This window comes from Lygodium microphyllum, chromosome 18 (genome assembly GCF_053477565.2).
Source record: "Lygodium microphyllum isolate KBCC chromosome 18, Lygodium_microphyllum_v1.1.10, whole genome shotgun sequence".
Lineage (NCBI taxonomy): Eukaryota > Viridiplantae > Streptophyta > Polypodiopsida > Schizaeales > Lygodiaceae > Lygodium > Lygodium microphyllum.
In genome coordinates, this window is record NC_141152.1 from 78903954 (window position 1) to 78919481 (window position 15528).

At 41.6% G+C, this 15528-nt stretch overlaps 1 protein-coding gene across 1 annotated transcript in view; it reads right to left on the bottom strand.

The window, feature by feature from the left end:
• Nucleotides 1-2503: 2503 nt before the first annotated feature.
• Nucleotides 2504-15528, bottom strand: part of LOC148021055 (BRISC complex subunit Abro1-like protein) — a 28690-nt gene continuing 15665 nt past the window's right edge. Inside the window, exon 2 of the mRNA XM_087698900.1 lies at nucleotides 2504-2968. Coding sequence (XP_087555026.1) covers nucleotides 2921-2968 — 48 coding nt within the window. The 3' untranslated portion in view covers nucleotides 2504-2920. The remainder of the gene's footprint in view (nucleotides 2969-15528) is intronic.

The following is a 15528-nucleotide window of genomic DNA, read 5'->3' on the forward strand; positions in this document are numbered from 1 at the left end:
TTGCTGGCAAATTAAAAAATCTCATTTCTTTGATAATTTTATGTTTGCACTCTATTCTTTGCTTAGATGTTATTCGTTACACCATGTGATTTTACAAATCCAAGGTGAGGCACAAAAGGAGGCATCAACATTGTACATGCAAAGACACGATATGGTGATCATGATCTAACAAACACATTTTTAGGAGACGAAGGGGGAGACACCTAGAGGCAATGAGTGATACAAGGGAGTGAGAAAAGGATCATTAATCTAGCACATGCTTCAAGATCCCTATGTTCTGGAAAGCTTGATACGTCAATATCCAAAAATTGGGTGTACTAACATATAATCTTATGTCTTAGATCACATCTCCACATCTTATTAAACTACATTGCATACTCTAAAGACCACATTCAATTTGCACTAGCTTATGTCAAAACTACATTGAAACTTGCTTGCTTCCTTCTTTATAAATAACAAGCGAAGAAATGTAAGTGGCCAGTCAGAGCCCTATCACAACACCATTTCACAATGTCTACATCATCACTATTGATGTCACTCTTAAGATTATACACATTAGGATTGATGGTTATTTAGAGCATTGTTACTCATCAACCACTTGGTATCAACACCTAGCTTGTTTTTATATCAACATTTGTCCCAATTTGTCTTTTTATGAGACCCTAAAATGGAAATGGTCCCATAAATGAATTTTAAACATAATATAAGCAATTGTTGCTTTGAATTGTGTTTACAATGCCCAAGGTAATGAAATTGCATTACAACCTCAATTGCATCATGACCTTACATGGCCTATGCAACATCAAGAAGCTAATTCATTGCATGAGATAATCCAAATTTCACCATGTTTAGATGTTAACATTTTAGATAAAAATATCAATAACTTTAATCTACTCAATGGAAGTAATATTTTCAAGTTAAAAAAGCTCAAGCTTTTACTTATCACCATTACATGAGATAATCCAATTTGCACAATGTTTAGATGTTAAAATTTTAAATAAGAATATAAACAACTTTAATCCACTCAATAGAAGTAATACTACTCCTACTATACAATTTCAAATTAAAAACTCCCAAGCTTTTACATATCACCATTTCATGAGATAATCCAATTTGCACAATGTTTAGATGTTAAAATTTTAAATAAGAATATAAACAACTTTAATCCACTCAATAGAAGTAATACTACTACTACTATACAATTTCAAATTAAAAACTCCCAAGCTTTTACATATCACCATTTCACAAAAGTATTCAAGGTGTCCTAGCTTTTAGTTGCAACACATGGAGTGTAACAAATTATTGTGGGAAACCAAAAAGATGAGACATTTGCAATTAAAAAACATTCAATTGAGATAGCATACATCAATGATGCTAGAAGACCGCACACCCGAGTACACAACACACCAAGTGGAAAAGTCTCAATCTTTGATGGAATAGGGAATGGACAGGACTAAACTGAAATTCAAAGTTTGATATACTAGAAAAATATCAAGTATTTTATTATAAAATGTCTACTTTTCTAAACTTACTTTTCTAAAATTCACATTCACAAAATAGCATGCTTCTAATGCTATTAAGTACTACCTAGGCAACACTCTCATCTAACTTAGATGAAGCAAACATCAGCTATATGTTACTATTGAAGAGGGTTCTAACGAAAGTAGACATAAATGACATCAATGTGTATCCTTCTTTAAATCCTATCCCAATGAGATGTTATGTCGATACCTTAAACAAAGTGGCACAATGTCTCAAAAAGAACTTGAAAGAAATGAGCAAACAATAAACAATCTACTCAAGGATTAATCCAACTATTTAAAATCTGTTGAAATATGAATACCATTTAGTTAAAATCGATTTAAGAGACAACACATGTAGCTTAAATTGTGTGTATCCAAGATCTAGGATAGATGCCAAAGATTCGTCAACAAGATTTTTGCTCCCTCAAGTCGAATAACATTACTCGTGGTCCATCCATGATATATTGATTATCAATAGAACATGGTTTAAGCACACTTGATTAATTAAAAGTTATAAAGCATATCTTTCAAATCCAGAAGTAAGAATCAAAGTGGGAAATGAAAAAAATCAAAGTTTCCTACTTCTTGCTAACTCTAGTGAAAGAATTCCCATGTAACCCACAAAAATGTCTACAATGAGGGCAACACTCTGGAGAAAATGATGAATTTATTGCATACACTTTGACTAAAATTAGTGAAAACTCTCAAATGACATCTAAGACTAAAATTAGTGAAAACTCTCAAATGACATCTAAAACTGAAAGAAATTTAGTTTGAACATGCCTGCAATACTCTATTCAAACAACTCACAATTAGTTGGATTTTAGTCAACCTTTCTTCATACAATTGCCATACAAGATGATTACAAGCAATCAATACCTATTCACTTTGTAAGCAAGACCCTAACCTTAAGTCTTCAAGCACAATCATTGGTTTGTACTTTTAACATTAACACTAATGCCACTACTAAAAACGATTTTGTTTAGTTATATAAAGAAAATGTAGCTATGTGTTACAGTTACCATTGAAACTTTCACCTAATGAAGCAGCAACCTTTCACATTGTAAGCACAAAGATGCATGCTTGGAAAGAGAGGAGCACACGCAGAGAAAGGACAAAACACAAGTTGCTGATTGTCATCACCAGTGTCGGTCATATCTTCAAGCAATTGAATCTGGAGTGACAACTGTTGGTGCAATTGGATCTCACCACCAGCTACAACTGAATCCAAGGGAAATTCAAGATAGGCTACCTTGCATTTTTTATGAGATGTGTGCTCTCAGAAAAAGAAGCAGCTCAGAGCTACCAAGTACAGCAAATTTATGGAAGAATTATTGAATCTGACACCCAAAAGTTAAAACATCAGGTGAATACATCACAAGAAATGCAGCAGCTTGCTATTGCGAACTCAGAAACCCAGCCCTCGTCTGCACATTAATCTTTTCCTGCAAAACAGAAAGTGACATGAAGGCTTAGCACACTTGTGCTTCGTTTTTATCTTATGCCAACAGATCTGACTATAATAGTGGTGTTAACTAACAATTTTCACTCACAGAATATTATCTTCCATTTTGTCTAAAGCATAAGCAAGCTTTCAGTTTTATCAGAAGCATCGGCATAGAATACCAAGCATAAGCAAGCTTTCAGTTTTATCAGAAGCATAGGCATAGAAAACCAATGGCACAGTATCCCTTAGCCTTACTCGGTGATTTTAATAGTAAGTCCTAATCTGTATGCTGATATGTCAGAATTTTTGCTTGATACTATCATTCTACAAATACAATAACAGCAGCTAGGTAGTTGATTAACAAGTAGGTCTTACTTGGAAGTATGGACTGCAGAGGTGAAAGAGTGACGAGATAATAAACAAAACTCACACACATTCTCCCTTGGGAAATATCAAGGCATGTGTGTAAGTACCTTGCAAGTAACAAAAGATCTGCTTAACAGCTTGCCAATGAACTATATGTGAGCTGTGCATAAACCTGCTCACATGAAATACTGCAAACTGTATGTCACGTGTGTTGCAATGAAAAATAAAGCATCCAACAGCCTAGTTGTCTCATGATCTCATCTCACTACCCTCATGCATAGAAAGTTTCAACCTTGGCTCCATAGAAGTATTCATAGGTTTACAATCCTACATGTTTGATATCAAAGCTAATGCTCTTGTAAAGAGTATCCTAATGTCTCTGACTCCTTGGGATCCAACTATGTCTTATCATGCTTCTCCATCATTGGAGGCCCGGAGGAGGTATTATGAACTCGATGAGGAAGATTGACACTTCACCTTCACCTTCACCTTCGTCTTCTTGGCCAAATACATGATTCATGACTGATGAGGAGTTTCGAGAATACTTGCACATCCAATGGTTAAGAGGGGGTTTCCTTCCCTTTCTTGGTATTCTACAAGTTTCATCATTTGTGCTAGAAATCTGTCTCCCTTCCTTGTTGTACCTCCCCTTTGCATTGCATAATCATCTTTGTAAAAGGGCGCTTGGGCAAGTCAACAATTTCCCCACACAAGACCCTATCCAAGTGGCACTTGCTACATGTGCATTCTCATCATGTAGTGTTACTCTTTGCATCTCATTGTGCAAAGCACCCTCAAGCGGATCCTGAGCTATTTCCACCAATGGTTCTTGTTACAAATTAGTCATCCCCTGGGCTATCATTTCACAAGTTACTATTGGTGTAGTCAATTCTCTTGAAGGTGCTCTCAAAGGGCGTTATTCATTATTCCTATGAATTAGTGGGCATTTTCAGTAGTCACAAGGTACGGGCACTTTATCAGGCAGGCAATTATGCCACATGGCAGATGGAGAACAGATCGCTGATTATATTATTCATTCGTGCAACAATCGGTAGGTTTTTTATCAAGTCGATCAATTTTGTTGGCCGCTTGCATTATTTTATGGTATTATTTCCTCCTATTTAGGCTCCAATGGCAGCTTGCCCTCTTTAATTGCTTTTTAGGTGCCGGTGGGAGAGATACGGCTCGAGGAGATACATCGACAGCCCTTGTGCATATGCCCTCTTCATTTCAGCATTCATTGACTGCAGATTTTTGTGTTCTTTTATCTCTTTTCTCTCTCCCTTTCTCTCATGTTTATTGTCTTTTAGTCTTGTCCATACACTTCCGCATTCGTTGCACTGTGACATGGTATCAGAGCAGCATAGATATTGGAAGGGCTGATTGATCGTGGGCAGACCTAATCAAAAGGATTCTTTGCAGCAAAATTTTGAGTTTTCATCCTTTGAAGGCTGCAGTGAACAAGTTGTATGCACAAAAGGAGAAAGTTGTTTTTTGCAGGTCATTGCTGTTTGTCATTGCTGTTTGTGAGGGAGGCTGCCCTTTCAGCCTTTTGCTGCAGATTTTGAATTTTCATGGCCTCCACCCGGTGAAACTCTTTGAGGACAAGCAGAGGAAGCCCTAGCAAGCATTGACAACGTAAACAGAGTCAAACGGGACTCCCCTTGTTTTTGTGCAGGTCGATCCATTTACAAGGTCAACCAAAATTAACGCGGAGTTTCAGCCTACTATGGACCGTAAGGTCCCCGTGTTACCGGCTCTTCCTTCACATCAAAAGCTTGATGGGAAGAATTTCCGCATTTGGCACGTAATGATGCTTGCCATCTTGGAGTCTTATGATTTTGCAAGGCTTGTAACCAAGGCTATTGACCGTCCTACAGCTCATGATGCCTCCAAGCTATCTTTAAATAAGAAAACCTAGTTGATGAAGGTACAGGCACATTGTGACAAATTGAATGCCCGCATCCATTCTTTCCTTTTTCTCCCTTGCACTCAAACTGACGTTGCTCACATCAAGCACTTGATTGTGGCTCGAGATAAATACCACAAAAGAAATATCTGGATGTGTGCGGATAAGCCAAATAAGGGAGCCAACAAGACACCTGTAACGAGTAGCATCTGTAAGGGGAACTCTATCTGCCACAAGCTTGGACTCAAAATCCATGGGGCAAGAAATAGGCCAACATTCGGCCATACGAAACTCCCAAAGTAGCTCAGAGATGTACCTGTGTTGAGAAATGAAAATGCCTTGTGCCATCTCATAGATCTCCAATCCAAGAAAGAAGTGTAGGATCCCAAGATCCGTCATGTCAAACTCCTACCATAAAATAGCACAAGTATGATCCACATCCTGAGTGTCGCTACCTGTAATGATAAGATCATCAACATACAAAATAACCAAAACACATCGGCCACCCTCAACCTTGTAGTATAGGTTGGGGTCATGATCGAAGCGATGAAAACCACTCTACACAAAGAAGCAGTCAATCCTCTGGTACCAAGCTCTAGGAACCTACTTCATGCCATAAAGGGCCTTCCACAATCTATAGACATGGTCCTCCTTCCCTTGCACAAGAAAACCTGGAGGCTATGAGACAAAGATCTCATCCTCAAGGACGCCATTCAAGAAGACTGACTTGATGTCCATCTGATAAACAAGCCAACAGTGGTGGGCTGCAAGTGCCAAAATAGCCTGAATAGTGTAGTCGAGAAGTCTGTGCGTGAGCTGAGATGAGAGTGAAGGTGCAAAGAGTTGAGAGCAATAGAGTGAGAGAGTGAGCACAACACAATGGGTATACGGTACAATGACAACTGTACCACATTTTTAGGTTTTGAATATATATAAATTACAAAGTATAAGGGTGCGTTCATCATACCCGAACACAATAAAAGGCACAATGAACATTTATTCCCAACAACCTCCCACCTAAAGGCAACGTGCTTGAAGGAGGAAAGAATCGTCTAGGGTATGTATGTACAAAGTTGAAAGACATATATACTATCCAACCCCCATCAGCTAGCGGCAATGAGCAAACCGCTCGGTTAGGAGACCTTTCGTGAGAAGATCTGCAGGATTATCATCTGTATGTACCTTGAAAAGCTCAATGCCTTTGCTGACAAGTACATTCCTGATGAAATGATACTTCACATGTATGTGCTTTGTCATTGCATGAAAGACAGGATTCCGTGATAGCATGATAGCCCTCTAACTGTCACAGTGGAGAATAGGAACCTCTGTAATCCCAAGCTCTCTCACTAGACATGAAAACCATAAAGCCTCTTTGCATGCCTCTGTGGCAGCCAAATATCCTGCCTTTGTAGTAGACAATGCAACACACTTTTACAACCTAGATATCCAAGAGATTGCTCCTCTCCTGTGAACATAAATACATATCTTGGAGTAGACTTCCTGCAGTCAGAATAGCTAGCATAGTCTGCATCCATGAAACCAACAACAAATGACTTCTGCTTACCAAAGTAGATACACAAATCCTTTGTGCCCTTAAGGTATCTCATGATACCCTTCATTGCTTCCCAATGCTTTTTGCCAGGATATGCCATGTATTTGCTAACTACTCCCACTGCAAATGCAATGCTAGAACGTGTAGCAACCATAGCATACATCAAGCTACCAACAACTGAAGCATAAGGTATCTTGGCCATTTCATCCTTACCATCGTTTGTATTAGCAATCAGATCAGATCCTGTCGGACAGATTTGTCCAGGTGCAGTCGAACTGCCACGTGGCAGTCCGACTTGTCCTGTCAGTCGGTTGCATTTTCGGCTGCATTTAATGCGACAGATCTTTTTCTGGCGCCCAGATTCTGGCTATTTATAGCCGAGTTTTTCAGCAATCTCCCGCACTTTTCTGCTCGCAAATTACAAACTGGTGGCACGCACAGATTCCGTCTCTGTTCGCAAATTTTAGACAGGAGACAATGCAGACTGCAACGGACTTCGAGGTGAACAGCAGGTTGCATCGTCGAGGTGGAGACACGCAGTCCAACGCACTGCGTCCGTGTACATATCTGCATATCTTTGTATACAGCAGATCTTCATCTTCCACTATCTCTTTCTCTCTCCTCTCTCTCTCTCTGCGTTCTCTCTCTCTCAGTCCTACGCTTCCACACCGCTACACTCTGACATGGTATCAGAGCAGTGTTGAAGGGCTGACTGAGTGCAGAACCAACCTGAAGAGGAGTTTCTATCGCGACACAAGGCTGCGTTTTCAGCGTTTGAGGGCAGGCAGGAGGGCTGCGCCTCGGAACAAGACTGAAGCAAGCGTGGGCACGCAAGAAAGGAGTCCAGGTGGTGGATTTGTTGCTGTTTATTGCTGTTTGACGAGGAGGAAGTTTGAGTTTTCAGCTTTCAAGTGCATGTTTTGCTTTTTCATCGCCTCCGGCGGATGAAGAAGTTTTGGGACGCGGAAAAGCCCTAGCAGGTTGAGTTTTCACAGTCAGAGGGGGCTGCTTTTGCGTTTGTGAAGGCATTACAAGTGAAGATGTCTACAGAGATTGACTTGGAGTTCCAGATGATTATGGACCGGAAGGTGCATGTCTTACCAGCTCTTCCCCCAGATCAGAAGCTCGATGGCGTCAACTACTGCATCTGGCGCGTCATGATGTTGGCCATCCTTGAGTCCTATGATTTGGCGGAGCTTGTACAGGAGGAGATCGACCGGCCCTCGGTGAGAGATGAGTCCAAACTCTATTCCGATGCTCATGCCGAGTTGGCCAAGGCTCAGTCTCACTGGGACAAACTGAATGCTAGGATTCGTTCCTTTCTTTTTCTGTCTTGTACTACAGCCGTGATCGCTCACATCGAGCACTTGACGGTGGCTCGGGAGATATGGCTGGAGCTTGATCAGATGTATAACCGGATGACCCTTATGAAGCGGGTTTCTTTGGAGGTTCAGATGCGGACCTTGTCCGTGAACAAGTCTTCTTTGTTGCGGAAGCATATCAACAAGCTTAGACAGCTTCAGATGCAGGTTCAGAATGCAGGGAAGCCGATTTCCTCCGAAAACATGGCGATCACACTATTGTCCCAGTTGCCGCCACGATTCGGTACTTTCTACTCCGCTCTTATTGCTTCGGGGCGAGAGTCTACTCTTCGGTGGGAAGAGTTGGTTCCTATGGTCTTGGACCAAGAGGAACAACTAAAGGGACAGAATGCTTCCAAGTCGGAGGCACTGACATGTCAAGCCTCTCAGAAGAAGGGAAAGGACCAAAAGACGAAGAAGGGTTGCATCTTTGTATACAGCACACTTTATACAGCAAATCTTCATCTTCCACTGTCTCTTTCTCTCTCCTCTCTCTCTCTGCGTTCTCTCTCTCTCAGTCCTACGCTTCCGCACCGCTGCACTCTGACAGTTTGATGTAGGGCTATTGTCTGTACTAAGTTTCATATATGGAGGCAATGGTACACTAATAGCTTTTCCCCCTTCCATATTGAAACACTGCAAAACTTTCGTAATATACTCCTGCTGTGACAAATAAAGAAGACCCTTTGATTTGTCTCTAAGTATACGCATGCCAAGAATGTGATTTGCCCCACCAAAATCTTTCATATCAAAGCTATTGTGTAGGCTCTATTTTAAGGAGTCCAAGACATGAACATCCTTGTATACAATTAGCATGTCATCCACATATAAAACCGAGAGAATAAGGCTGCCTTCTTAGTATATGAGCAATGATCAACTTGAGAACGATGAAATCCCTAAGATTGCATGAATGTATCAAATTTGTGATACCATTCACATGGTGCTTGCTTAAGCCCATACAGACTTTTATTGAGTTTACATACCATGTGCTCTTTTCCCTTTGCAACAAAACCGTCAGGCTGCTGCATATAGATTTCCTCATGCAAATCACCATGTAAGAAGGTGGTTTTTACATCCATCTGTATGAGTTCCATGTCATGGTTCGCAAAGTAGTCATTTTCACTATAGGAGAAATTTCGTCAAAATCAATTCCATGTTCTTGCTTGTACCCTTTAGTAGCCAAGGGTGCCTTGTACTTGGGCAAAGAACCAAAGGTAACTTTCATTTTGTATACCCATTTGCACGGTAGCAGTTTTTGTCCTTTTGGCAAATGTACCAAATCCCAAGTGTCATTCTTCATGAGAGATTCCATCTCTGATAGCATGGCTTTTTGCCATTTCTTACTATTCTCTCTGTCCATTGCTTCTTGGAAGCATGACGGTTCACCACAATCTGTTAACATGATATAATCAACCACATAGTTTACTCCACGAACAAATCTATTTGGCTGTTTTTTACACTTTGGTTGACCTACAGACCCAGTGATCAAGATTTGCTGGCTAATCAGCCTGCAAATCTGCATTAACAGCTTGCTGTTCTGCAGGTTCAGCATGTTGTACAACTGGTTAAGGTTGTTCCAAAGGCACATATTCTTACTGAATTTGTGGAAAATCATGGCAAGATCCTGTTGATCATTTTCAGCATCATTCCCTGCATTTTCAGGGACATTTGCAGCAAGTATTTGTTGCTGTCTAACGGGCATTCTTTATTGTCCTATTGGTACATCCTCCCGAAATACAACCCTTCTAACCTCCTCTATTCTTTTGGGTTGTTTGTGTATGCCATCTTCCCGGAAGATAGCATCACTGTTGTGTACTACTATTCTTTTCTTTGGATCCCATAATCTACACCCCATTTCATCTTCATCACCATATCCTAGGAAAATAAATTTACAGGACTTTGGCTCAAGTTTGTTGCGTTTTTCCTTGCGTATATGCACAAATACCTCGCAACCAAACACTTTCAAATGTGCATACGAAGGTGGCTTGCCCGACCACATTTCTTGGGGAACTTCCTCCCCAAAAGACCTGTTTGGCGATCGATTAATCAAGTGTACGTCTGTCATAACAACCTCTGCCCAAAAACCATGGGGTAAAGCAGCATGTGACAATATTGTATGAACCTCGTCTTAAATGGTCCGAATTATACGCTCTGCAACACCATTTTGGGGCGGATTATGAGGAGCAGTAAGCTCCCTCTTAATCCCTTTGCTGTCACAAAAGTCTTAAAAGGCTTTGGACACATATTCCCCACTATTGTCAAGGCGAAGGCATTTTAACGTCTTGCTGGTCTGATTTTCAGAAAGTGCCAAGAATTTTTTAAGTTTATCCAAGGCCTTGTCTTTACACCGGATTGGATAAACCCAAACTTTGCGTGTGGCATCATCAACAAAGGTAATAAAATACTTCTTCCCCCCTAGAGATAATCCTGGCATTTGACACACATCTGAATGTACTAACTCTAAGGGTGAAGACTTTAGAGAGAGATTTTTTGTGTGATGTTTGAGCATGTTTACCATAAATGCAATGATCCCACTGTTCAAAATCAGCATACCTCAAAGACGGTAAATAACTCAGATTGACTCATGTGTCCCAAACGGCTATGCCACAAAGAAACACTTGGCTCCTCAGTTATGGCGACAACATGGTCACGCACGCATGCAAAGGATACAAAGTATCACTTTTGGACCCCTAAGCAACAATGCGAGAGTCCTTACATATTTTCCATTTGCTATCCCCAAAGGTGGTGTGATAGCCTTCATCATCCAGTTGCCCTGTGCTTATCAAGCTCTTCTTGAGCTGAGGTACATGTCTCACATTATGCAAAACAAACATGGAGCCATGCTGAAATTCCAGTTTTACACTACCAATGCTTGCAATTTTACATGCGTAGTTATCCCCCAAGTGAACAACACCACGTATTGCACCATTGTAGTCAGAGAACTACTCATGATGTGGTGTGACATGAAAAGATGCACCCGAATCAAGTATCCAAGTGTGAATATCATCCTCAAAATCTGCAATCAATGCATGTGTATCCAAAGAAGAAGCTAGAAGTACATCACTGTCGTCATCATTATCATGAGTGACTACATTAACCTCTTCTATTTTCACATTGCTCTTTTTGGCATGTTGGCTATGTCTTTGTTTTCAGCCTTGTTGGCTTCATTGTTTTTGTTTTGGCCCTTCTCTTTCTTCAATTGAAAACAATCCCTTTTGTAGTGCCCCTTTTTGCCACAATGACGGCACTCCACATTCTTTCCAGGAGATTTGCCGCATACTCTGCTTTCAGAACTCCTCTTATGTTGAAATCTACTTCTAGTGTGTAATGCATTTGAAGACTTGTTTGCTGAGTTATTCTGTCTATTGAGTTCTTCCATCAGCAAAGAACACTCCACATCAGAGTATAACAGCTGAGCATTCGAATTACTCAAAGTTGTCCTGAAAGTATCCCAACTTTCAAGCAGAGTGCATAGCAAGAAGGTAGCTTTGAACTCTTCATTAATATAAAAATCCAAAGCAATTAGTTGACTGAAAGTTGAGTTAAACTCATTCAAATGTACAGACATGGCTGTACCTTTTTTCATGCGAAAGTCCATCAGTTTTTTCAGCCAATAAACCTTGTTGGTTGTACATTTTTTAGCGTACAATTCTTCAAGCCTTTGCCACATTGCATATGCTGGATTCAACTTCTCAATGTTGAAGAGCAAGTTGTCTGACACTGAGAGCTCAATTGTAGAGCGAGCTTTACATGTTTCTTTTGCATCAAGACATTATAGCATTGTTTCTGCCAGATTGCAAAATTATGGGCACCCTCAAGCTTCTTAATGTGCAAATGATTACTGCTGTCACTGTTTCTAGCCATAATTTGCAGTCCCAAAATGACTAACTAGTCACCAAAGATAAGCCCAAATGTGACTCAAGTAACCACAATACATAAAGGTACCAACCAACAGTGAGAAAATCCCAAGATTGCAGAAATTACAGATCTGCAAATACTCCCCAAGCAATTACTGGCACATTTGGAGACCAAGTCACCAGTTACATGTGAAATCCCCAAAATTTTGCTGCAATTTCTGCTCTGAAGGCATTCCCGGGCACAAATTTGACAACTTTGATCAAAACCCCAAATTCTTAGAGGGTAATCCATCGAGATTGCATCAATACATGTACCCAAGTGCATGTACCATACATTTGTTGCCCAAATTGAAGGGATTTTGAAAAAGCCCCAAATGTTTGGATTCAAAGTGCACACATCTTAGTAAAATTGAAGAAATTCCACTAAAATGTGAGAATCCTCAAAATTTCTCGAGTAGATGTGCACCAAATGTGCAATTTTTGAGTCTGATGTCTTGTCCCGCACTGAGATCCCCAAATCAGAGAAAAGCCCAATTTTTCTTGGGAAATTTTTCACTTTGTGCCTTTGCATGGGAATGGCCAATGGAGAAGAAAAAAAGAAAAATGATATTTCTGAAAAAAAAAACGTTGACTTCTGCTCGTCTTCGCCTAGAGCTGCATGCTTGGTTCATGGTGACTGGTCCTGGTTGCCGGTCCCATCTGCCTGGCTACGCGTTAGCTGCCTAACTTCCCCGTCGACCTATCATGTGCCTGTCGCATGACCTGCGACCATGCAACTCCTCCTTATTGCTTGTGACACTTGAAGCTACTGCTTGCTTGCGATACTTGCAACTCCTCCTACTCGCCGTCACTGGCTTTGATACCAGTTTGATGGAGCCTAACGGATCTAGACTAAGTGAGCTGAGAGTGAACGCATCGGATATCACACACAGAGAGTAGATAGTAGTAGAGAAGAGAGTGAGCACAACACAGTTGATGTTCGGTACAAAGACGAGTGTACTACACTTTAGTTTGGTACAAAGACGTGTACCAATGGTGAAGAAGCCCTCCTAGAGGCAACCTGTGGGTGAGGCTGCCTATGTTGCTTACCCCTCAAGCAACTAGGGCATAAAGTGTGAAGAGGAGGGAAATCGTGAAGTCCCTCCACCAACTTCTTCCGAGAAGCCCGCCGAATCGCATCAAGATGAAGATGCCCATAACGAGCATGCCTAAGCTCGTGGGAAGGCCGCACAGCTAAGGCTATGAGCTTGTAAAGACCACCCTCCTGTGTACCTATCCAAAGAGCTACACCTGTAGAAGCATCCTCTATGGTAACTGCATCCTAGGTAAAAATGACTCAAGTACCTAGCTATATAAGACCATGGACAGACAATAGGTTAAAGCCCAAATCCGGTACATAGAGAACTCTGGCGGAAGAAGACTGTCTATCAGAGAATAAAGGTAAAGTCCCCACGCACCGAACAGGAACAGTAGAATTGTCGCCAATGGTGACTGTGCCCTCTCTAGAACGGATGTCCTGAAGCCAATCCTTCCTCAAGATCATGTGAGAAGAAGTGCCACTATCCACAAGCCAAGGCTTCTTCTGAGTAGTAGAAGCAAGGGTTGTATCCTCCTCAACGAATACATGCACAAAGACAAACTCTGTCGTGGCTGGGGTTGCCTTTGAATCTTTCTCCTTGGGCTTCAAATGGGGGTACTTCTGCCAATACTTGTCCTCAAGACGAGTGCCCTTTCTACAGTGTGGACACTTGGGCTTCTTCTCCTTCAAATCTTTCTTGTCCTCTTCCTACTTGTCCTTCGCATTCTCCTTCTGTTGTTGCTTCTTCCCACCACTTGTACCTGTGGTAAAAGCTTTGGTGGAGCCAGAACCACTCGCCTCCACCTCTTTGAGTCGCTTGTCATGCTCCAAGACAAGCAATGAAAGCTCCTCCCATAAGAGTTTCTTATGGATCCTCGCAAGGTGATGAGGCTAGTGTAGAAAACATCAAACCGGGGAGATGGTAGCTGAGTCAAGAGAATCATCGCCATATTCTCAGAAGAGATCATCCATCCAAGAGAGGCAAGCTCACCTCTCATATCCTCCATCTTCATGATGTGTTCCTTCATGGAAGAAGAATCATCAAGACTACTGAGCATCCGCAATTTCTTCTCGAGAGAAATCTTGTGGACAAACATCTTGTGCTAATACAAATACGTAAGCTTCTTTCACACTTCCGTCATGGTCTTCAACCTATGAACATGTACAAGAATAGAATCATGTAGACTCATGAAGAGAAAGGATCGAGCTCGAGAGTTGAGCCGATCCCATAAGGCTACATAGTCCATGGAGACCCCATCATCAAGGTCCTCAGGACAAGCAATCCGTGAAGAAACAAGCTCCCATAGGTCGAAGGTGTCAAGGATACACTCCGCCTTAGAATACCATAGTGAATAGTTGGAACCATCTAATTTGTCTTCCTTGGGTAGAAAAGGGAGTATAGGCACCTCAATAGAGGGAATCATAGAAGGCATACGAACATCCAATGGAGGCTTCTCCAAGGGAGCCTTCATTGTAGATGGAACCCTCCGAGATACATGGACAGAAGAAGGACGGGTTCAAGGAGACTCCTCCCATCATTAATCACGAAACTCCCGATATTCCCATCTCTACTCATAGGAGTATCGAGAAAGGAGCTTCTCCTCTGAGCCGTCAAAGCCTGAGAACTGGTAAGAGATCTTCTGAATCTGCAATCACCACAAGCAATCTGCAACACAAGACAGAAAGAGAATGTGCCGACTACACAAAAATTATCACCAACCACCACAGATGCTGCCACCTTGGCCTAGGAGATGCCACCTCAGCAAAACGCAAGGTGGAAGATTGGGGTTTGATGGCCGGTGTCCTCTGTAAGAAATCTCTCCTCCATGCTCTTAGGTAGGCAATGATACCATGTGAGAGTGCGCAACGAAAGAAGGAACACAAACACACACACACACAAAGAAAGAGAGAGAGAGAGAGAGAGAGAGCAGAAAATGAAGGAAGAAATATTGCACTAACTGAAATGAATGCTGAATACAATGATGTGGACTGATCAGTCCCTACACGCAGCCCGGAGCATCAATGAGAGCACCAAATCAAGCTGAAATGAATGGCAGCACCAATGTCGGGGAGGAACGGAAGATGGAGTGCTGAAATCTGCAGAAGAGATGCTATGAGTGACTAGGGGGGCTGCTATATACAGCCCCCACCCCCCAAATCTGGCCGACCTGCTGGCAGCCAGCCAAAACTAGCTGATTGGCCCTAAATATGGCCAACCTGCATGGCAGCCAGCCAAAACTGGCCGACTGGCCCTAAAATCTGGCCAACCAGCAGAAAATGCCCTTAAAATGGGATGCCTACCACAACCCAAAAAAGAAATGCAAACATGCACAAATGCTGAATGAATCAATAGAGCTCCTCTATCTCCTGCCAGACTCTAACAAGAGCTCACAACCATGAGATGACAAACTAGCATGCTAAAATAGGCAGCTAAC